This window comes from Eublepharis macularius, chromosome 3, assembly GCF_028583425.1.
Source record: "Eublepharis macularius isolate TG4126 chromosome 3, MPM_Emac_v1.0, whole genome shotgun sequence".
NCBI classification, from domain to species: domain Eukaryota; kingdom Metazoa; phylum Chordata; class Lepidosauria; order Squamata; family Eublepharidae; genus Eublepharis; species Eublepharis macularius.
Window position 1 is genome coordinate 188,705,149 of NC_072792.1, and position 22,823 is coordinate 188,727,971.

The 22,823-nt window shown below is 58.9% G+C and overlaps 1 protein-coding gene across 2 annotated transcripts; it reads right to left on the reverse strand.

Moving 5' to 3' along the window:
* Positions 1-745: 745 nt before the first annotated feature.
* On the reverse strand, positions 746-21,161 carry TRIM3 (tripartite motif containing 3). Of its 2 annotated transcripts, none has more exons than XM_054973648.1 (12): positions 20,969-21,161; positions 19,978-20,159; positions 15,612-15,855; positions 15,118-15,269; positions 14,852-15,032; positions 9,549-10,272; positions 8,171-8,274; positions 7,863-8,030; positions 6,603-6,771; positions 4,707-4,777; positions 1,747-1,887; positions 746-1,090 (listed from the first exon to the last, which is right to left on the reverse strand). In XM_054973648.1, exons 2-12 carry the CDS (start codon positions 20,106-20,108, stop codon positions 938-940), a joined length of 2,238 nt encoding a protein of 745 aa, XP_054829623.1. In that variant the 5' UTR covers positions 20,109-20,159; positions 20,969-21,161; the 3' UTR covers positions 746-937. The 2 variants fall into 2 exon arrangements, with proteins under 2 accessions (XP_054829623.1, XP_054829622.1); XM_054973647.1 differs by having other exon boundaries at positions 6,591-6,771.
* Between the last annotated feature and the right edge of the window lie 1,662 nt (positions 21,162-22,823).

Below are 22,823 nucleotides of genomic sequence, written 5' to 3' on the forward strand. Positions count from 1 at the left end.
TGGAAGTGCTGCCTGCACAGGGCAATGAGCCACGCTGCCCAGGCGGAGCAGGGAGAGGCAGGGCGCCAGCCCCGCACTCGCTCACAGTGGTGGTAAGGAGAGAGAGACTTTGGAAGCCCCCCACCAAGTGGAGCACGCAGCAGGGTTTCCACCCACCTGCGGCAGCACAACTCCTCGGGAACGCTGGTGTGTGTGTGTGGGGGGGGGTCTCACCCCTAGTGTAGCTGATATGAAGCGGGTATCTGTCAGGAAGGCCCAGCTGGAATCCTGCCTCCCCCCCCCAAAAAAGGGCAAGCAACCAGCCTGCCAAACCTGCCCCCCCCCCACACTTCTAGAGAGACAATCTTGGGAACGCAGCCCAGAATCGGCCCCTGGACCAGGGGCCGCACCCTGCAACCTCTCTGCAGCAACCTGGCTTCCATGATGGGGCCTCTTCAGCAAGCCTGAGCCAGGCAGGGCAGAGCAGGAGCGGAAGGGCCTCAGCTCCACCCCCAGACAGAAATAAAGTGCAGAAAAAAGCCAGGTTGGGAAAAGACATTGGGGGGGGGGGAGAGGCAAAGAAGAAGCACGGACCCCTGTGCCGGCAGGCTGCTGCGACACCCACACGAGAACCAGCCACCCCACCCCCCCACCCCCCACCCCCGGGGGGACTGCAAAATTAAGGTCACCTTGCAGGAGAAGCCAAGCGGATGACGCTCCCTCACACACACACACCCGCCCCCCGCCCCCGCCCCTGCCCCCCCCCGGAAGCATCCTTAACTCAAATGTGTAGCTGCCTCGGTATCAGCAATTGGCACCTTCACACACCCTTGCCAGGGCCCCTTCAAGCCACTCCGGGGACCCCCAATCCCATCCCCTGTAATGCCAGCGGATGGGCAGAGGAGAGGGAATGCAGGAGGACCCCCTGGCCACACCTCCACCCAGCTGAGCCCCAGGGTTACTGCAGGTATCGGTAGGCCTTGAAGCAATGGTTGCCGGAATCGGCCACCACCACGTGTCCATCAGAGGTGAGGGCCAGGCCCTGGGGCCCATACAAGGGGTCTGCTGTAGTGTTGATGTAGGACAGGAAGGAACCAGAACTGTCGAAAACCTGGAAAGAGAGGAACTGGAGTGAGGAATCGTGGCAGAAAGGCATGGCGTGCCGCCACACTTCCTGCCCCAGGTGGCACGGCTCCTGCCCTGGCCAACGTTCTGGAGAAGAGGGGCGGGAACGCCTTCGGTGCGGCTGCATTTTGAACGCACCGTATAATTCCGGCCACTCTGTCTCAAAAAGCTGGAAAGGGGGCAGAGGAGGGAACACCCTCCCTGTGGGGGACAGGCTACACACGGGGGGGGGGGCTCTTGTTCAGAAAAACACCACCTCTGGGGAGGACTCCAGAGACTGACACAGCTGTGAACTCAGAGGAGAGGCTGGACAGAGAAAATCCTCTCCCCCTCTTATAAAAATGTGGGGCCCCTGGGTGGACTTCGGAGCTGACTAAAGGAAGGGCTCCACAATATACAGTGAACCGGGTATGCTTGCTACCCCATGGCCCGGGCACAGCTTCCGGCCCAGAGCAAGGGCTTCCTGGCCCTTGCCAAAGGCTCCTCATCGCCAGTGATGGCACGGGGTGATGCCACTGGCTGCCCTCCTGATCGCCAGACCCTTAACCCCTCCTCCTTCAGACACAACCTGTCAAACGGGCGGGCAGGCAGAGAGATTCTCCCCAGGTCAGCACAAGCCGGTTCTCCAGCCCAGCTCAGTACCTGAATCCGGCTATTGCCCCAGTCAGCCACGATGATGTTCCCGTTGGAGTCTACGGCCACACCAGTTGGGGCATTGAACTGCCCATTTCCCTCGCCATGGGAGCCGAATTTAAAGAGGAACTCTCCATCAGCACTGTACACCTGGGGGAGCGGACAAGCATGATTGGCGGAGCACTCTCCGGCCCAGCACCTCCTCCCCTTCCCATGCAATGAGCATTGGGAAGAGGAGCAGGAGAGTGCGCGGCTCAGCCAGGCACAGACTGCCCCCCCCAAGGGCTCCTGAGTCCGTGCCCGAGCGCTCGTGCAAGGGAGTTCTGGGGGTGCCGGACTGTTCTTCCATCTCATAGCACACGTGCAATTCAGGATGGGGTAACAACTGCTCTACAGATATTCCCTTTCTGCAGACAGCGATCTGAGTCAGGGAAGAGGCTTGATGAGGGAGGGCTGGGAAAGCTGGTTTGGTTTCCGTGCATTCTCATGCAGAATCCTGAGTCTTCTCTCCGTCAGGGTTTTGAGTGGCAGCACATCAGCCCTCGTAGCCAGCCCTATTTCCTGCAACTCTTGGCCATCTTTATTACGAACAAGAGCAGTTCCTCAGTGCAACTGGTTTCCTGGGGAGGTGGTGGACTCCCCTTACTTGGAGGCATTTGAGAAGAGGTTATATGGCCATGTAAGGAGCAGGCCCTCTTCCACCATATTCAGAGTAAAACTTGGGTTCAGGCTTCACGCCTGCAAGAGATCTTCCTAGGCCTGTTTGCGGAGAGAGGCGCAGCCACTGTGAATGAGCTGTGCCTGCATTCCCATCGTTTCCTGAGAAAGGGGCCTTGAGAAGCCCAGAGCCTAGCGCTGCTCTCGGCTGCTGGTTGCTGGCAGTGGTTACCAGGTAGCATAGCTGGTCACAACTGAACTGAACAGCGTCCAAAGGCAGAATAGAATGGTGGAAAGAGATAAACCGCCCAGAAGCAGTGCAGCGTCTTCGCAGTGGTGGGGGCCATCAGCTCACCCAAGGAACCAATCAGGGCTCGTTACTTATTTGGACGTTACCGAAGTGTGAAAGTTTAGGGAGGATGGCCAGAGCCCGAGAGCAGCGCTAGACAGGCACTGGGCTTCTCGAGGCCCCTTTCCCCGGAAAGGATGGGAATGCAGGCGCAGCTCATTCACGGTGGCCGCGCCTCTCTCCGCAAACAGGCCTAGGAAGATCTCTTGCAGGCGTGAAGCCTGAACCCAAGTTTTACTCTGATTACGGTGGAAGGGGGCCTGCTCCTTACAGGCCACCTGACAGTAATGATAGTTCAGATCAGGAGGGAGGGCGTGAAGGGATGAGCCCGCGCTCGGCTCCCACGGCCCTTCCTTATATGCCCAGGATAATGTCAATCACCAGTTCAGGGTCAGGAAGGAATTTTCCTCCAGGCCAGACTGGCCGGGGAGGTTTTTTGCCTTCCTCTGGGCCTAGAGCAGGGGTCACTGGGGGAGAAATAGCTGTGGATTTCCTGCATTGTGCGGGGGGGGGGGGTGGACTAGATGACCCTTGGGATCCCTTCCAGCACTACGTTTCTACATTTCTGTCCGTCTCTCAGCTGACTCTGGCAGTCTTAGAACTGTCCCCGTTCTGTGCACCTGATCTTCCAGCTTCGCCTGCCCTCCCTGCCCACGGGCTTCATTGGAAGGCCTCATCCCGACCTTTGTACCGTTGAGCCAAGGGGCTCGTTCTTATGCATTGGGTTGTCAAAATAAAACTCCTCTGTGTGAGAGAGCCGGAAAGGGCCTGGGGCTGGGGAGCTTTGCGGTCTGGCCTGACCACAAGGGGCTGCTGCATCTCAGGAATCTGGCTGGCCTACGCACTGTCCTGCTGGGCAACGTTTATCCCCTGGAGGGCAGGCCCCAAGTGCAGCTCTCAAGTGCAGTTCTCTGCACCATTATCGATCACAGCGGCAGCGTTTCCGGGACACACTTCCGGACACAGGAAGCCGCCTTAGGCCAAGCCAGATGCCCCATTCCACCAAGCCCACGACCCTGTCCTCTGACTGGCCGGGAAAGAGCTTGTCCACCACCCTTGTCGAGAGTGGCTGGACCATACGCTTGACCGCTGCTTTAATGGCTTTTACCTTCCCAACGGCCAAGAGTGGAACTGGCCCCATGCGTTTTGCGGTGTGTGGGGGGGGGGAGATGCACGAGGCGGCTGCTCTGCCACGGGCAGCCAGGATCTCACGTCCCCTCTAGTGTCTGGCACTCTGCAAGCCCCGAGTCACACTTTCTCAGCACTGCAGCAGATGCCGGGGCAAAGTCACACACAAGAGCTTCTCTGGCGCCCTGCAGAAACCCTGTTCACACGACACAGCGAACAGACACACATCCTGCCTGCATGCACACACATATATATCTGTTTGTAAGGAAGTGCCAACGTGAGGTCACTTCACAAAGAAAATTGGGGACCAGTACATGAGTCAGCGCGGGGTTTCAATCACACATTCAGCTGTACATGCGTTGAACATAACATGAAAATTATTCAACATACATTTTAAAAAACCGCCGTACACAGACGAACTTACGAACTGACTGGCAGCCTGGGTCAGGGCGGGGCTGCCCGGCAGAGTCTGGCACCTGCCCCCCCCCCCCAGCTCCCCATTCTCGCTCAGTCTTCAAGGCTGTCCTTTGTGGGGAGGCTCACTGCTTCAGGTCAGAGGTGATTATTTCTCAGGAACGTTTCCTGATCGAGCTATTATGGGATGTATTAAAACCAGTCCCCACAAAAGTAGCTTAGCACAGAGTCAGGTTTTTTGCCCTTTTCTCTGGAATGAAACTTTGCACCTTGTGCCAATCTCACCCCCCGCCCCATGCACACACACCGCAGTGCGCGCGTAGGGCAACGCCTGCAGTCCCAGAGGGCAGCCCCCCACCTCCCCCTGCCAGGCCACTCCAAGGGGCAGCCGGGCTCCAGAGGCCTCGTGCTCTGCTCTTACCTTCACAGAGTGGTTGTGGAAGTCAGTGACCACAATCTCGTTCTTGTTGTTGACGGCAACAAAGTGAGGTCCTGCAGAAAGACAACGGGGAGGATGGAACCGCTGACTCCGGAGACAGGGGGGAGCCCAGGAAGAGCAGCAGCAGGACCGGAGAAGGCCCGGCCGGTGTGAGAGAGATGCTTTGGAGGGGGCGGGGGGGGCAGAAGGAAGAGACCAGCACAGAGGGTGGGGGCGGGTGGGGGCGCGTGCGCGCGCATGTGCGCACTCCATCTCCCCTAGCATCAGGAGGGCACAATTTATCCCACCCTGGTTGGCAGCCTTGGAGAGAAGGCCCCCCCTAGAACACTCACTCCAGGAAAACTTTGAGGAAGTTTACACTGCGATGAGAGGAAAAAATGTGCCTCAGAAAAACACGCACACCGCATGTGAGTGCAGCAATGAGCCTTAAGGTAAATCCAGGAAGAGGACAGTCACGCGTCTGATAACGGATGGCCTAGGAGGGAGTCCGTCTCCAATGACACCTCACCATTTGCTTGAGCTTCAAGGCAGCCCAGAGGGAAGGTTTTCAGTATCCCATCCTGAACACCTTACAGCACTAATCAAAGACTTTGGGGTGACTGGCCAGCACCGCAGGCAGGAAGCTTTTCGCCTCCCCTGCAGAGTATGATCGTTCTCCCGGAGGCATCTCCAAGCTGTAGGGAAAGGGCTAATAAGACTGTCTGCCCAGACCGGCTCCACCAGCCAAGAAGGGAAGCTCGTGTTCGAGGACTGAAGTCCGTGCCAAGCTTCTGGGGCAGTCTTTGCCAAGCTCCTCTTTCCTTGTACCCTTTCTAAAGGTGAGGAACGTTAAAGTCTCTGTGTGAATACAGTCTAAGCTGGCATTTCATCTTGCAGTTATTTTGCTTAGTATTCTGCCTCCAGCTACCTCTCTGCTGACTAGTCCTAAATGTGTTTAGCAGAGCGTGAGTAAAGCTTCCTTTAATGGCTGCATTTGAGAACTTTCCCCCCAAAGCGTGCCCTTCTTCCATGCAACCAGAATCCAGCCGGGTGCTGGTCGTGTGGTGCTGGCATGGGAGAGGCTGGAATAAAGTGGTTTCCCCCCATACTTGTGGTTTTACTTTAAGGAGCCGCAAGCCAGACCTCTGGGCTGAGCCCTGGTTGCTACCTGAGCCCTGGTTGCTAAGCCAGCAAAGGATGCGCAAGAAAGGAGCGATGCCCGCGGCAAGGGGGTGCTCCAGAGGCTGGGAATCGGGGCCCTGGCCCTCCATCATGACTCCATTCACAATGTGGCGCCCCAAACATTTGCCATCCAGAGTGTCATCCGTTTTACTGCAAGGTGAATAAAAATCCTTGTGGTTTTCTTCTGCATGTTACTCCCTGTTTCAAAGGGGTCTTGGCACAACTATGGGCAAGAAACTGTTTTCACAGGGAGGGGCCAAGAAGTTGTCTCTCTGCTTCACCCACAGGGGTGCCTTGCAGATATCTGTGGCCTTGTAGTGAAGTTTCCCTGTAAAGGATCACTGTGTCGACGCAGCCTAAGTGCAATGCTAACCATGAAAGGGAAACGGGCAGGAGCCCTAAGAGGTGGAGCCCAGTTAGTGATCACATCAGCCAGCAGAACCGTTAGTCGAGTGGGAAAGAGCAGAGCGTGAGAAGTCCCTGCAGGCAATTCAGAGCCCCGAATACGGAGGCAGAGTGCATAAGCCAGCTCTCCCTCCACCTCTTCCAGGACTGATCCACCAGGAGCCCTGAAGCAGAAGGAGCTCTCAGCCCCCCAGATCCGTGGCCTGGGCAGCCCCAGAGTACTCACCTGCCCAGTCCTGGCCTGGCCCCGGCAGAAGCCAACGGCATGCAGTAACAAGACGGAACCTGTGGCTGTATTACCATCGAGGGTACCTGCAAACTGCCGCTCCGACGTGCCACGGCTCCCAAACTTGGTCACGAGCTTCCCGTTGGACTGGAAGATGAAGACGCAGCAAGCTTTGTTGTCCACCACAATGATGTGGCCATTGCGGTCCACAGCCACACCCTTGGGGCCCATCAGGCGGCCGGCCCCAATCTTTGTCTGGGAGGAAAGAGCCAGTGCGATGTCGTGGTTACGGATGGGGGCATCTACGTGCAGGTTGCCATGTTGCTATGAAACTGGCCAGACGTGCTTGGGCCAGGGACTCTCTCAGCCCAACCCTCCCTTCACAGGACGGCTGGGAAGGTACTCTGGAGAAAGGGGGCCCATTCGCGCTGCTCTGAACTCCTTGGTGGAAGGGCAGGGTAAAAAGCACACCAAGGGCTAGACACGTCGGGGAAGAACGCAGCGCACCCATCCAGGCCGGGGGGGACAAAAGAGCAACCCTGGAAAGGTGCTGCACAGTCAGGGGGGCCCAGAGGACAAGGCACAGGCTGGCTTTGTGGCTCAGCCTCTCTCCACATGCGCACCCTCCCTGCAGTGTTGCCGTTCCACCACCACTACCCTCATCCCCGAACCATTTGTGCAAAACCGGCACACTCGAATCTGACTGGGACTGTTAAACAGGCCAGTTGCAGGGACTGGCCGCAGTTTCCTGCTTCAGATCAGGAAGTTGGCAGGGACTTCACAGGGACAGACCGACCCCACTGGCCTCAGAACGGGTTGGCCAGAAGCCTCCTTGCTGCCCGAGCGGCCTTCCACATGGCACTCAGCAGGGTTTCCTTGCTCAAGGCCCCTGGGAGTGCCAAACCGGCAGGGCCCCGTGGCCACGAATCAGCCTCCCAGTTTCAACGTGCTCGGGGCGTTGTTTAAACCAGCCTGCGGCCTGTGCAAAGCTGCAGAAGGAATCTCCTTGTCTTGCCAGCCTCTGCTCCAGCCAGGGGACAACGCACTGCTGCCCCTTTCCAGAAACTCAAGAAGACGTGGCAGGAAGCAGAGAGGGCTCTTTCCCATCCCCTCCTGCCCGATCCAGGGACTGAGTTCGTGGACCCCCCGCACACAAAGCAGAGGCGCCGCCCCTGAGCTGCGGCCCCTGCCTTCCCAGACGTCCTGTTGGGCTGGAAGATGCTGCTGCAGCAAGCCCCTGAAGCCCGCCCCAGCTCAACAAGCAGCGTCCTTCACAAAGGCCTGTGGTCCGCGCTGCCCCTGCCCTCGGCCAGAGTCTGGCCGCTCCCTTCCTCTCTGCTCCTTACCTTGAACTTGCCCTCAGGGGAAAAGATGCTGACCCAACGGTTGTCGTAGTCGGCAATGATAATGTCCCCGTTGAGGTCCACAGTGACGCCCGTCGGCCGCTGCAGCTGGCCAGGGGAGCGTCCCCGCACGCCAAAGCGCAGGCGGAACTGGCCCTCGTTGGAGAAGACCTGGTGCGCGCACACACACACACACACACACAGAGAGAGAAGCAGGGAGGCCTCAGCAGTCGTGCAAAGAGCTCCCCAGGCAGGGGCCACCGGGGGTGGGGGTGGGCGGGGGGGGGCAGGGCGGGGCGGGGGTCCCCTACCTGCACGCATTGGTTATTGCTGTCGGCCACCACAATGCGCCCGTTGCTGGAGGTGGAAATGCCCTGAAGGTTGGTGAATTCGCCTTTTTCCCGGCCACGACTTCCTGCAAGAAAAGCACAGGAGAAGGAACTCAGGCCATGTATGAGCAGGCAGCACAACGACTTGCCGTGTAAAGAGCTTCTGCTGTTTAATGCGGGAAAGAGCCAGAGTCCAGCAGCACTGGTAAGACTCACAACATTCGTGGCGGGGCGGGCGCTCTCGTGAGCCACAGCTCCCTTCTGCAGATCTGGACTGCTGGCTCTTTTCTGCTGCTACAGACAGACTAACAGGGCTGTCCATCTTGCTGTTTAATGTGTGTGGGGATGGGGGTGGAATATTTGTTACTGTGGCTTCAAATGCAGGCCTCTGAGGAGAGGAGGCTGGGTGGGCGAGAGAGGCGTGCTGCGACTGGACGGCAGGTGCGCCTGAGCCGAGGGCCGGAGGGAGCAGCAGGTTTTGGTGGGAGTGCGGAGAGACAGTTTGGTCAGTGGAGCCGAGTCTGTCAGGCTGCGGGAGTCTGGGGGAAGGAGCCTGAGGACATGCGTGGCTGAGGGGCGTCCGTTCAGTTAGTGAAGACCTGAACAGAAAATTAGCCTGTGTGGCTGGGTCTGTGAACAAACAGTTAAGAATCTACCCCTAATTCGAAACCGCCAGGCTCATGACCCTAATCTGAAACCAATACACTGACCAGCACTCTGCAACCGTCCCGCTTAGGTTCTGATACGTAAATTCTACTTCTGGTTAAGCAAAAGTCCTGTCTCATCTAGAATATTGAATCCCTTTTATCTCGCCGCCGCCACCCCTGTGCGCTGACTGTTCCACAGAGTAAGCCTTTAGAGAAGGCCGACTGCTCTATAAAGTAAGCCTCCCTATAATACAAGGCAAACTGAAAGAGGACGAACGCAAGAGCCCTCGGGGGGGGGGGGGAGCGAACACCCTTTTGAAATGGAGCAAGACGCCGGGAGGTGGCACAAGGGAGGCCTTTTCAGGCCCATGGAGTGAGGTGCCGTGGCAAGAGTTACAATGCACAGGCCACATAAAGGAGGCAGAACGCCACAGGCAGCAACGCTCCTCCAGTGCTCGTAACCCTCCTCGTCTGGCCTTCTGCTGGCTCCACCATCTGCAGTACAGAGCTCAGTCCCTGGACTCCCAGCTGGCTCGGTGCAGAGCCCTGATGCTCAGCTGGCCCTTGAGGGGCGCCCAACAGGAGTCGGTCCCATGCGCTGGGTGGGAAAGAGTGGCTGCTCAGCTCCCTTCCCCAGCATATTCAGAACAGCCAAGAGCTGCCTGCCTGTCCACCCTCTCCCGGGTGGCTCCACCTGCCTCCCCAGCACTGACCCACACGGAAGATCAGCTCATCTTCGATGGGGTTCTCCTTCTTCTTGCCACTGCCGTACATGCTGGAGGGCCGCCGCACTGCCTTCTGGCGGATGTGGCCACTGCTGGGAGACTTGACACGGCGCTTCACATCGTCTGGGGAGGGGGGCACATCAGAGGCCTTGACGGCCTTGACACGAAAGGGGCTGCCTCGGATCGGCTGGCCATAAAGGTGGATGGAGAGCAGGTGGTCGCCTTCGTGGCGGGGAGTGTAGAGCAGTTCATAGGTACCGTTCTTGTTATCCAGCACCTCCAGGCCCACGGCAGAGCCGTCAGGGGCTGTCACCTCAGCCTGCAGGCAGGCGCTCCCGCTCCGCACCAGCTCACCATCCTTGTCTTTGGTGGTGATGGTGAGAGAAGTGGCCTGGCCCACCACGGCGTGGCGGAGCCCCTCTCCCGTAGCCACCGTCTTGTGGGCAGTGGCGCTGGTGGTGAGCAGCACGCCCAGATTGAGGATGGACTTGCGCACGCCCTCCGTCTCCACCACGTAGTCCACTTGGGCGTTCTCATGGGGCTGCTCGGGGAACTCGCGGCCCGCCAGCTCGCTCAGCCGCTCGCTCATCTGCTTCTTCACCAGCAGCACCTCCGTCTCGGAGCCGTGGTCCAGCGCCTGCTCTGTAAAGCTGCAGCTGCTTAGAATGTTCTCCTGGCCTTGGCGCAGAGTGTCCAGCTGCGCCTGCAGTACCTGCGGGGGAGACAACAGCCGGGCGTGGCACTGGCAGCCAGCGGGCAGGGAGGCTCCCCCGGGCCCCCTGTTGTGAGAGGAGACCCTAACCCTTCCCCAGCAGAGGCACCGCATCCCAGCCACCACCACCCCACCCCCCAAATGCAAGGAACTGTGCACCAGCCATCGAGTCCACGTGGTGATTCACAACCAGGAAAAGGGGGCCAGCCAGCTAGACAGCCCCCAGCAGGGGAGGCCTCGGTGCCCTGGGAGAGGCCACGGTGCCAGGCTGGGGCAGAAACTGCCCCAGTAGAAGAGCTTTTCCTACACTGAAAAACACGATAGCTGTGCAGGAAAGAAAAGGTTTATAAAATTATGGGCAGCAAGGTGCAGGTGGACTGAGAGAAAACCATCCTCCCTCTTTTGCTACTGGAGCCCCCCCCCCCCCCGCCCGCCGCCGCCGCCCAAATCAATCAGCGTGGCATTCATGAACATATTTCCTCCCACAATGCTGTGCGACGTCTGTTCACTGGCAGAACTCACTGCCTGGTTCGGGTGCTTCCAAATTAGACTGGACACATTCAGAAAAGAGGGAATCAGCAGTTATTTAAATAACAGTTCCATGCAGAGAGAAAATGTATCCCTTAAGCTCTGGATGCTGAGGGTGGGGTGGGGCAGCAGGGGGGGGGTGGGATTTCACTTCATGCTCTGCTTAGGATCCACAGAGGCACCTGGTGGAAGTTTTGGGGCAGAACTAGGAGTCCCTCGAGACGGATTCTTAAACCCTTGGCAGAAGCCCTATTTATTCACTTTTTTATACCACTTTATTTCAATTAAGATCTCAAAGCAGTACACAACTATTACAATAATTAAAAACCTATTAAAATATAATATATTCCATAAAATCACAATAAAGCAACAGCCTAATTCAAATAATTAAAGACTGCTATAGTGCCAAGCCCAGCTTATGAAACCCTGAAAATAACGCAAAATTGCAGGTAGACCGAATGCCCAGCCGCTGGCTCTCCCTCACAGTAGAATATTCCTGCTGCCATAAGCCTCACCGGGGGCTACCCCTGAAGAGCGTCCCAAAGCCTCAGCCGGTACGCAGAACGCTGCCGCTGGACTGCTGGCCGGGGCCAGCTCTCAGGATGGCCTGGCCCTGAAATTGCAGCGATTGCTCTGGCTGCCAGTCCCTCCCAAGCCCATCTCCAGCGTCGCTTTTGGCCTTTCAAGCCCTACGTGGCTTGGGATGGGGTACCTGAAGGACCGTCTCCTCCGATGCATTCCTGCCCAAGAATTATGATCACAGGCAGAGGCCCTCCTGCCCGTCCCATCAGCTAGAGAAGCTGACCTGGTGGCACTCCCACGATGATGGAACGGCAGCCCCCAGGGAGGTGCGCCTGGCTGAAGCGGAGGATGTTTTTATTTAGGACTGCTTTTAATTAACTTTGATTTTATGTTTACTGGCAATCCTAAACTGTTTTTTTAAAATTTGTTCTTATTCATTTTAGGATTATTTTATTTATAGTGGAAGCCGCCTTGATTTCCTGCAAGCAGGGCTGGGGGGGCAGGGAGGAGTCTGCCCCCGGCACCACCAAAGAGGGGATGCCAGGCGCGGCTGCCGGGAGCGTGCTGGTGGCAGCGCGGGTGGCTGAGTAGCCGCCCGCACCATTCACCTGCCCTGCAGGACAGGGAGCGCGCGGCAAGCTGGCGGCCCCCTCAGTGGGGCAGGTGAGTGGCATGGAGGGCTGGGAGGCTGCCCGCGCCAATCGCCTGCCCCACAGGACAGGGAGTGCGCGGCAAGCCGACCACCCCCTCAGCGGGGCAGGTGAGTGGCACGGGCAGCCTCCCAGCTGCCCGCGCTACTGCTGCTCCGCTTGTGGCATGCTCCGCCCCACGTGATGACGTCACGGAAATGACATCATCACGCAGCACCAAGAGCACGCGCGCACTGTGCACACGCACGGGGGCCGGACTTGAGTTGCCTTTGGGCACCGGCAACCCTAGATCCAGCCCTGCCTGCAAGGTAGAAAGGTAGCTAATAAATGTTTTAAATAAAGAAATAAAAATAAATGCAAGACTTATGTGGCAACCATCCCAAAGTCTCACCTACCCCCAGAGCTCTTGTGATTGAAGCCGTTTGCAAATCCCAGAGATTGCCAGCCGATCGGAGCCACTGGAACGCCGCTGGCTGGGAGGGGGTGAGCCACCCTCACCTTAGGAAGGGAAAATGGAGCTTTTGCCCTCAGAGGGGGGAACTGCAGTCCTGGCCAAAGGGTATCAGCACAGTCAGGCCTTTACATCGGCATTTAGGTGGGCTCTGGGGTCAGGTACGTGAACAAGGGACCCTGTGAAGGGCCCGCCAGTTCTAGCTTTCTGGGTACAGGTTCCGTGATCAGCATTTCTGCCAGCAAAAGGAGGGGCCCGGAACCGGAGCAGAAAGCCCGAAAGCTGCATTGGGCTGCATTGGACCTGAAATGCTGAGGACCGCCCCCCCCAGAGAAAAATCCCCCTCGGTGTTTGTTAACTAAGGCTCAGTTCTGTTGGAAATAGCAATGTCTGGTGTCCTGCAGCAGCAAGAAGGAAGAAGAGCCTCCCATGCAGGGGGCAGCCAGGATCACTTAGTTAGGGCAGTGAGACCAGCACCTCTCTCTTGTTTCCTGGGGGGTCATTTCCTTGTCTTGTCTCCTATTGGGCTAAACAGGGCAATATCCTGCTTCTTCTCTCTCCTGCCACACTTCTTCTCTCTCTCTGCAAGATGTAGTCAGATAGCCAGGATCTATCTCTCCCCCTTTCCCTCAAGTATGTAACTTCCTCAAATAAAACTTTTTGCCTCTCTAATCAGCACAGCATAATTCCACTACATTATTTGCACTCACTCTATCAAGTTCCGACTTGTTAACTCAGTGCGGGGAAAGTATAACTTCTAGGGAGCGCAGCTGAGAGCTAGTCACGCTCAGTGATCCGGGGAAGTCAGCATGGTTTTGTTCCAAACAGATCCTGCCAGACCAACCTGGTTTCCTTCTTTGATCGAGTGACCAGCTTACTGAATCGGGGGAACTCTGTTGACGTGATTTATCTGGATTTCAGTAAAGCCTTTGATAAGGTTCCCCATGACATTCTGATGGGCAAACTGGAAGACTGTGGACTGGACTATAGGAGAGATCGGTGAATAGGGAACTGGTTGGAGGACCGCACTCAAAGAGTGGTGGTCAACGGCGTTTCATCAGATTGGAGGGAGGTGTCCAGTGGGGTGCCGCAGGGCTCGGTTTTGGGCCCGGTACTTTTCAGTATTTTTATCAACGATCTGGATGAAGGAGTGGAAGGGCTGCTCATTAAATTTGCTGACGATACCAAATTGGGAGGGGTAGCAAACACCCAAGAAGATAGAATTAAAATTCAACAAGACCTGAATACTCTGGAGAAGTGGGCAGCTGTGAATAGGATGCAATTCAACAAAGACAAGTGCACAGTATTACATCTGGGCCACAAAAATGAGAAGCACAAATACTGGATGGGGGATACACTTCTGGGCAGTAGTATATGTGAAAGGGATCTTGGGGTAAGAGTGGACTGTAAACTAAATATGAGCAGTCAGTGTGACGCGGTGGCAAAAAAGGCTAATTCAATCCTGGGTTGTATCAAAGGGGCCATAGCGTCGAAATCGCAGGAGGTCATAGCCCCTCTCTATACTGCCTTGGTCAGGCCACACCTGGAGTACTGTGTGCAGTTCTGGAGGCCTCACTTCAAAAAGGATGTGGACAAAATCGAGAGAGTGCAGAGGAGAGTGACGAGGATGATCAGGGGTCTGGAGACTGAGCCCTACAAGGAAAGGCTGAGGGCCTTGGGAAAGTTTAGTTTGGAGAAGAGGAGGCTGAGGGGGGACATGATTGCTCTCTTTAAATATTTGAAAGGCTGTCATTTGGAGGAGGGCAAGGAGCTGTTCCAGTTGGCAGCAGAGGGTAGGACCCGAAGCAATGGGCTTAAATTACATGCACAAAGGTATCGGCTGGACATTAGGGAAAAATTTTCATGGTCAGAGTAGTTCAAAGGTGGAATCAGCTGCCTAGGGAGGTGGCGAGCTCCCCCTCACTGGCAGTTTTCAAGAAGAGGCTGGATGAATACTTGTCAGAGATGCTTTAGGCTGATCCTGCACTGGGCAGGGGGCTGGACTAGATGGTCTCAGTATGGACCCTTCCAACTCTTCTATGATTCTGTGATCCCGACTGTTCCACACTAACTTTTAACTTGCTATACGTCTTACTTTCTGTAAACAAACGTTTGTTGTTCAGTTCCATCTGCATCTTTTCTGTCAAATCAGCACAGCTGGGAAACGGGGATTTATACTTAAGTTACAGTGAAGTGTGGTATTATTCTTTTAGGGTTACCAAAAAGAACCCAATAGGAAACTCAAAGCTTACACACTACTAACCAGTTTGGTAAAGCTTGCATCTTCCCTTTTTACGGGTTGTGGGCAGCTGAGAGAGGTTTAAACAAATCAGAAGGAAAAGCTAAACTGTGGGATTTGGACAGCCGTAGGCTCCAAGGGCCCTTCTCCCCCCTCCCTCTTCTCCTCCCCGATCCCACCACCGCTTACCTTTTGCTTAGCCCCGCAAAGGGCCTCGAGGTCCCGGACGAGCAGGCCTTTGCGCTGGTGCAGGGCCTTCTCCAGCTCGGCAAAAGTGCTCCCGATCTCTGCCACGGCATCATTCTTGCGCTCCACCAGCTGCTGGCTAATTTCAGACACCAGCCCGATGGCTGCAGCCAGGTGAGGCAGCCTGCAGGAGAGGGGGGGGGTCCTCAGCAGGACGGCCGACTCCAACCCGAGCCACCCGCTCCCAGCCCCTTGGCCCAAGACACTACCGGCTCTTGATGGCTTCCAGCTGCTGCCGCAAAGACGCCTTGTGCTGCTCCACCACGTCCCGCAGGGGCACAGTCACGTGCTCCCGGTGCTCCCCGACGGTGCACTCCTGGCACATGGCTGTCTCGCAGGATTCGCAATAGTACTCCATCATCTGCACCAGGGCAGAAGGAGAGAGGTGAGTGATCTGCCCCACCCCCCACCCAGCAAGAACTGGCCCTGGAACGCCACCCCCCTCCCTCCCCGCCACACACACACACACACACACACACACACACAGCCAGGACAGATGAGGAACTCCGAGCCGGAGGGTTTACCACCCTCAGAAGCCTGAGCCCCAATGCCCCCCCCCCCGCCAACAGAACTAGCAAGCACAAGCTTTTGGGCCCCACTGGGATGGGATGAGCACTGGGCCCCTCACACCCGCTTTCGTCCCTCACGCCTCCTCCACGCACCCACCCACCCACCCGCCAGCAGCAGCAGCAGAGCCACTGACCTTCCCTTCGTGATTGGGGCAGGAAAGCGGCTTGCCGGGCACGGCGCTGACCGAGTCCAGCATGGCAGCAGCGGCATCCTCGTGACTGGCGCTGTCGGGCTGGCGCTGCAGCACCTCCATCAGGTTGGTGATGAAGAAGTTGTTCTGGAGGGCAGCCACGCCCTTTTCGGGGAGGATGGAGGTCTGGCGGCACACGGGGCAGGAGAGGGTCAGGCTCTGGGGCGGAATGTAATTCTGGAGACACCTGGGGCAGAGCAGGCAAGAGGGAGGGGTCAGGTGGCCAAGCGCCCATGGGAAGGGACCAGGGAGGACCAGCGGGAGCGGGGGGGGGGGGACGCAGCTAGGAAGCGCGGGAGGGACCAGGGAGCAGGGGGAGGCAGCACACAGCCCACCCTGCAAATGAAGGGAGCGGGAGACAGGCACAAAGGTGAGGGGATTCCAAGATGGGCAGTGGAAACAAGGGACCTTCCGGGAACTGCAGACTTCCAGGGCCGGAAGCCCCTCCCCCCCCAGCTGGCTCTCAAAGCACAGCTGCACACAGTGGGGGGGGCACCAACCCTCTACCTGCCTGGAAGCTCCACGGACTTCCTGCCTGCAACTGTGCACTCCCCACAACCTCTGCCTGTCCCTTCACATGCCTTGCACCAGCCAGCCCTGGCTGCAGAAGCAGGCAGCTGTTGACAAGATTTGCATTCACCCCTGAGCAGGAGGCGACCCTGGGCCTTCCGCACTGACCTGCAGTCCAGTGGCTCTTCCATTCAAACTCCACCCCACCTCGGCCTCCCCAGCACAAACACAGCCCATGCACACGCACCAGCCACATCATGCCTCGGGCACCAGCCCCTGCCCACCCCCAGCTGCCAGCTCCTCTTTTAAGAACAGGCCCCCAAAGGCCTCAGGTGCCCCAAAAGATGGCTCACCAATGCCCTGCATGGTGCCCAAATGTTGGCTGCTCAAAATATCTGCAAGGCACCCAGCAGAAGAGCAGTGCCCAGGACCTGAGCCAGCATCTAGCCCTCGTTATCACGTTGGATAGAAGCCAGGCCCAGTCATGCGCAGTCCAAGGAAGCTGATCCTAAAACCTCCCCTGGTATCTCTGGAATCCACCCCTTGCCAAAGGCTCACACCAGCCTGTCAAAAGCACAAAGAACCCTCACAAAGGCTCTGGGCAGCCTCCCATCCCACAGAAAGGCTAAACAATCCCAAAGGCTTGAACCGGACTCCTAGCACGCTGTCTTTCCTGAACGGCTTCTTGTATTTTGTAACCTGCCTCGAGTCTTAAGTGAATAGTGGGCGATAAATGAAATTTGTTGTTGTTATTAATGTAGATAATATAATGAGGTGGATGAAACAGCTGACCATCTCATCAGTGGGTGGAGTAAGATTGGGAAACTGAATATAAAAATCGCCATAATAAAGCAGCTGCAATACTGCACTGAAATGTATGCAAAAAGTACAAGCTACTGTCTGAGAAATACTGGTGGAAACGTAAGTCCAAGAAAGCGGATAGAAATGAAGAAGTTCAGACCCTGTGGAATTAAAACATCTAAACTGATAAGAAGCTAGGACATCACACTCTGGATATTACTGTGGTTGAAAATAAGGTCAGACTGACTGATGTGGCACTCCCAGGTGACGATCAAAATGAGGAAAAAGAGATTTAGACGATAACAAAACAATAAGATCTCAGTTTTAAGTTCAGTGTCTCTGAGAGAAACATTCCGTGGTTATTCTAGCAGAATGTCTGACAAAACTGTGGCAGGAGCCCCAGACCGTCCGGGAGGGCTCTTTTTAACGGTGTGCCCAGGAGAAGCTCTTCTGCACTGCACCTCTTGTTGCCAGGGACAGTCAGGCACAGTGGGGGAGAGCGGGCAATGTCTCCCAGCAGCATCCGTGGCCTTTTGAGAGGCCTGAGCTCAGGGGGCATCTCACTTGCAACGATTCAGTTATCGTTCTCCTCTGCGTGTGTGTGTGTGGGGGGGGGGGAGAAGGGTTCTGGGAGCCTTCCTGTACATGCTAGGTCACACTCCCAGGCCTACCTGAGAGGAACCAGGACAGCCGAAGCATTTGCCTGTTCGGTTGCCTCTCAGCTGTGGGATTTTCTCCGGAGGCCTGCTGCCCTAAGCTCTAATAACAACAATAACAATAACGACATTTCTTTTTTCCACAGTCCACCAGATATTTCGGCTGGAATTTTTGGTCTCTCATTGACTTGGATTTTGTCCAAGAATGGAGGAGTCAGCGAGACACTGCTGCAGGATGTGGCACGCTCCAGGTTGCACCGCTGTTTGCAACTGGCCAGTCGTTACCCTGCCTGTGCTGATATCACTCAGGTGTTTAGTTAGTCCTTTTGGGATCGCACCTCGTGCTCCTACCACTACCAGAATAACCGCCGTATGTGTCTCTCTGAGACTCTAAACTTCAAAGCTTTAGCTCTTGTTACTTTGTTATCATTTAAGTCTCATTTTCCTCATTTGGACTGTCACCTGGGAGCGCCGTTTCAATCAACTTCATCAGACATTCCTGTGGCTGCCTCATTCTGCAGCCCCTCCCCAAACTCCTATTGATGGGATGCGGGACCCTGGGAGCCCCCCTCTCAATTCAGTGGAACCTCCAACTTGCCGACAGCTTCAGAAACTTTCCGTGATGGGCTTGCCTCCCATCGCCCAAGCCCTCAACCCATGCAGGATTCAAGCTTCCGCAAAGCACACAGGCAATGGATGCCCCAGGAAGTCAGGATGTTACCGTCACGGCTTGCAAACACGCCATGGGAGCCGACCATGCCACCGCCGCCGCCGCCACACAGAAAGCTGCCTCCTCCCGAGTCAGACCCTCGGCCCATCGCAGCCAGGGCTGACTGGCAGCAGCTCTGCAGGGTCCCCTGCTCCCTGCTCCTTTCAGCTGGAGATGCTGGGAACTGAGCCTGCCTGTCAAGCAGATGTTCTGCCTCTGAGGCACAGCCCCTCCCACGGAAGTCTTCACCAGCATGGAGAAAAGGGCAGGGCAGAGCCCCTGGGAGAAGCACAAGGCACTCATTGCAGCAAGCGAGCTTCCACATGGCAGGCTTCCCTCCTCTCCCCCTTCCTCAGTTCCCCACATCAGTCATCCCCCCGCCCCCGGCACCACTGTGCGCATGTGTAATCAGCAAAGAACAGCATTATGATGTTATAACAATGTGTCTATTAGGCTCTCTGACTTTCCACTTTCATTTTTTTAAAACAGCCAGTACTCCTCTCATTGTGGGGATATGCCTTTCCCCTTATATTCGGGCAACAAAAGGAGCTAGACTTACTCTTTCTAATGAAACCTGGCAAGTCAGAAAGCCTGGTCTGTTATATCGCTATAGCGCGATGTCAACTGACAATCTGATTTTTTGAAAAAACTGCTATGGACAACCAGGGCAGGGAAACTGCCATGAGAAACCTGCCATGAGAAGTTCTGGTGCCTCTGTGCTGTATCAACAGCTGCAGTGGCAGTGCGGAAACCTCACAAGCCCCTCTCCATGGGGAAGACACCCCCAGCCTCTGGAGCTTTTCAAGGAAAGGGGGCACAATTTGGGGAGAGGCCAGAGGCCATCCCAGCAGAGCTCAGAGGGCAACTCTCTTTGCCAGACGCTGGCCCTGATCAAGTAGAGGCAGACACAGCTGCCCCCACCCCTTCTCTTGAGCTCCCTGGGAATGGGGAGAGGGTCTCTCTCTCTCTTGGGCCAGCCATGGCAGGCGGCAGAATGCAGCTCTGGCTCGTGAGGCCACCCCAGTTACGTCCCTGCTCCTGACCTTTGCCTCCCACTCATGCCAAGATGCCTTAGCGACAGCCATACCAGACCCTTAACATGCCTTCAGTGACGCTCACAAAACTGATGGGGGGGCTTTGGCCCTTGAAAGCTCACCCCCGGGAATCTACCTGGTCTCTAAGGTGCTGCTGCACTCGGGTCTTGCTCGTCTACTGCAGAGCAGCACAGCCGTCCCCCTGACACTATCACAACACGGAGAAGCCCAACGGAGCAGGAGCTCAGCCTTGCCCACCACAGCTTCTAAGGCCCGAGATCCCACTGCTTCGGAGAGATCCGGTGGATGCCCACCTTCACCCTCCTCAGGAGGTGCCACTCCACCACTGACTTCCGAGGGGCACAGGGCAGGCATCCCATTACCCCCCCACCACCACCACCAATAGCCCACTCTCCATCTCCCTAACCCAAGGCACGAATTAGGCGAAGGTGACCCAACCCGGTTCCTTCAGCCAGCGCTTGCTTCCTTCCCTCTCTGGGCATTGCTGGACAAACTACCGCCCTGGGTCAGGCGGGCAGGGCCGTGCCGGAAGCCGGGGCTCCGCAGGGCCTCCCGGGCCGCGGGGGGGGGGGGCTCACCTCTCGCAGAAGGTGTGCAGGCAGGGCAGCACCTTGGGGTTGTGGTAGCGGTCCAGGCAGATGCTGCACACCAGGAACTGCTTGTCGATCTGCCGCACCACTGGGCTGGAGCTGGACTCCCGCTTCGCCATGCTGCGCGCCCGGGCGGGGCGGCGGCCTGCGCGGCGCCCGCTGCTGCTGGCCTGCGGGGAAGCAGAGCGGAGGCTGGCGCCGGCCCACCCCAGCGCCACGGCCCCGCGCCCGCCCGCCCGTCCGCCCGCCCGCGCCGGAGAGAGAGGCTCCCCGGCAGCCCCGCGGCTCTCGGCCGCCCGTGCCCAGCTGCGGGGATACGCGGGGCGGGCGCGCCACGCCCCCCTGCCGGCCACGCTACAACCAACGCCGGGCCGAGGCGGCTGCGGCTTCGCCTTCGGGCCCGGACAGGCGGGGCCGCGGCCGGCAGCACAGCACAGCGAGGCCGGGGCGGAGAGGCGCCGCCACCTGCCAGCCCAGCAGCGGCGGCGGCGGCGGCGCGGGCGGAAAGCGCCAGGGGACCCGCGGGCGGCCAGGGAGGCTCCGCGCCGCCCCCCGCCCAGCTGCCGGGAGACCTTCCGGGTCTGCAGCGCAGGCCGGGCCGGGCCGCGCCGGGCGCCCGAGCCGGCTCCTCCCCTTCCCCTGGAAGGCCAGGCCAGGCCAGGCCAGGCGAGGCGGCTGCGGGCCGGGCAGGCGAGCGGGGAGAGGGGAGCGGGGTGCGTAGGGGACCGCCGCAGCGCCCCCGGCCGCGCATCTGCCGCAGAGCGGAGCCCGCCGCCGCCGCCGCCGCCCCCGGGCGCCTCGCTGGCCCGCGCTCCGGCGGCCGAACGCCGCCCCGCGCCCCGACCCTGCCAAGGGGGCCGAGAGCGCGCCCGGCCGGCCCCGCGCCCTGCGCCCAGCACCAGCGCGCCGCCCGCCCGGAGCCCTCGCCCGGCCAGGGATGGCGGCGCGGCGGGGCCGATGGCGCGGCGGCGGCACTCACCGGAGGAGGAGGCGGAGGCAGAGGCCGAGGCGGCTGCCTAGCGAGCGGCGGCGGGGGACGGCATTGCCTTCGGGGCCCTGCACGGCCCGGGATGCCGCACCAGGCGGGGCGGCGGCGGCGGCGGCGCTGGATCCGGGCTGGGCGGGCTCACCGCATCCCCGCAGCTGCCGGGGCCGGAGCGAACCACTGCGGGCGGGGGGGGGGGAGCCGGAGACCTCGGTCCGCCGCCCTTCGGAGCCGGCGCGGGGCTAAGCTGGCGACCCCGGCGCCCTCGCCCGCTGCGGCCCAGGCCGGCCCGGGAACCCCGCCGCTGGGCAAGCCAGGAAGCGCCGCCGCGCCGCCCTTCCGCCGGCGTCCTCCCCCGGCGCCGGAATGGTCGCGCCCGCCGCGCGCAGCCCAGCCCAGCTCAGCTCAGCCCGGCCGGGCCGCTGAATCGGAGGCGCAGCAGCCGCGGCCCCCGCCGCCGCCCCTCCGCAGTGCCCAGCCGCGAGCAGAGGGGCCGGCGGGCGGAGGCGGGCCCCGCTCCCCTCCCGGGAGGCGCGGCGGTGGGGTCCGGGGCCCCAGCGCAGCGCAGCCCAGCGCAGCGCAGCGCAGCGCAGCGCGCTCGGGGGCGAGGAGAGGGCCGGCGAGGGCGGTTGCTATGGGAACTGCATCCCGGCCCAGGGTACCCGCGGCAGATGCTGCAGCGAGAGGGGAGTGGCGGGCCGGAGGGAGGGAAGGGGGGGCGCGGCTTCCCCGCCCCTGCCGTGTCCCCTGCGGGGCACGCTGGCGCAGCGGGCGGGGGCGGGGCTGCCGGCGCCCCGCAGGCGGGCTCGGCGCAGCCCCTCAGCCGCCGCTCTCCGGGCTGGCTGGCCCCAGAGGGGAGGGGAGGCCGCCGGCCTCGCCCACTGCCCGCCCCGCCCCGGACATGGATGTGCCCCGCAGATCTGGCGGCGGCCGGGAGCCGCTACCGGGCCCCTCTCCGGCCCGGGCCTTTGTCTGGTCCTCTCACAAAGGTGGCTCCAGAGGGCTCGTGGGGTTTCTCTGCTACACCAGAAACACAGAGGACTGCTGTGGCACCTTGAAAACCAGCGGTGTTTTATTCCAGCACCCTGATCCTGGGATAAAAAATTCTGTTAGTCTTGAAGGTAGCACAGGAGTCCTCTTCAGTTGTTACTTTAAAGTCATTACCACCACCACCACCACCACATCTTGTGGCACTGAGTTCCGTAAGTACAGGTTATGCAGAGGGCAGAATGTCAGTTGGCTTTGCAGAGGAGCCCCGAGTTCTGGTGTTTTGGTGGGCAGGGGCCAATCTTCCACCCCTCCGCCATTTCCCCACCGCCCCTTAATCCAAAGCCTGGGGAAACGGACACGTTTTAGACAGGCGCCTAAAAGAGTCTCCTTCTGCCTCCTTCTGCCCCCTCAAGTGAAGCCTCGCCTGCTCCGCCCTGCTGCTTGGCCCAGCAGAGAGCACAGAGGCCAAGAAGGCGCTTGGCCCCACGCCAGGGGAGTCTCCCGGGCAGGACGGCAGGGCCTGCCTCCCCCCAAGCCAACTGCTTGCACTGCAGGCTGGTTTATGGGAAGAGATGGGATGGCAGCCTCCCCAGGACACACCCCAGTCGTTCTGTCCAGAGTTTCTAAGACTCTTCACGCTTCTCAGCATCAGGCCTGCATCTGGGCTGCTCTCTTCATCCCCCCACACCCTTACCATGCCGTGGCCAGACCCCTGGGTCATCAGCCCTCCTGCTTCTCTGCCACAGTCATGAGGCGGGACATCTGAAAGGCAGCAAATGTATGAGCATCGTGCTCAGCACAAGACACTCGGGGGCATCCCCCGCAGCTGCTCCCCCCCCCCCCCCGCTGCCCCGGCCAT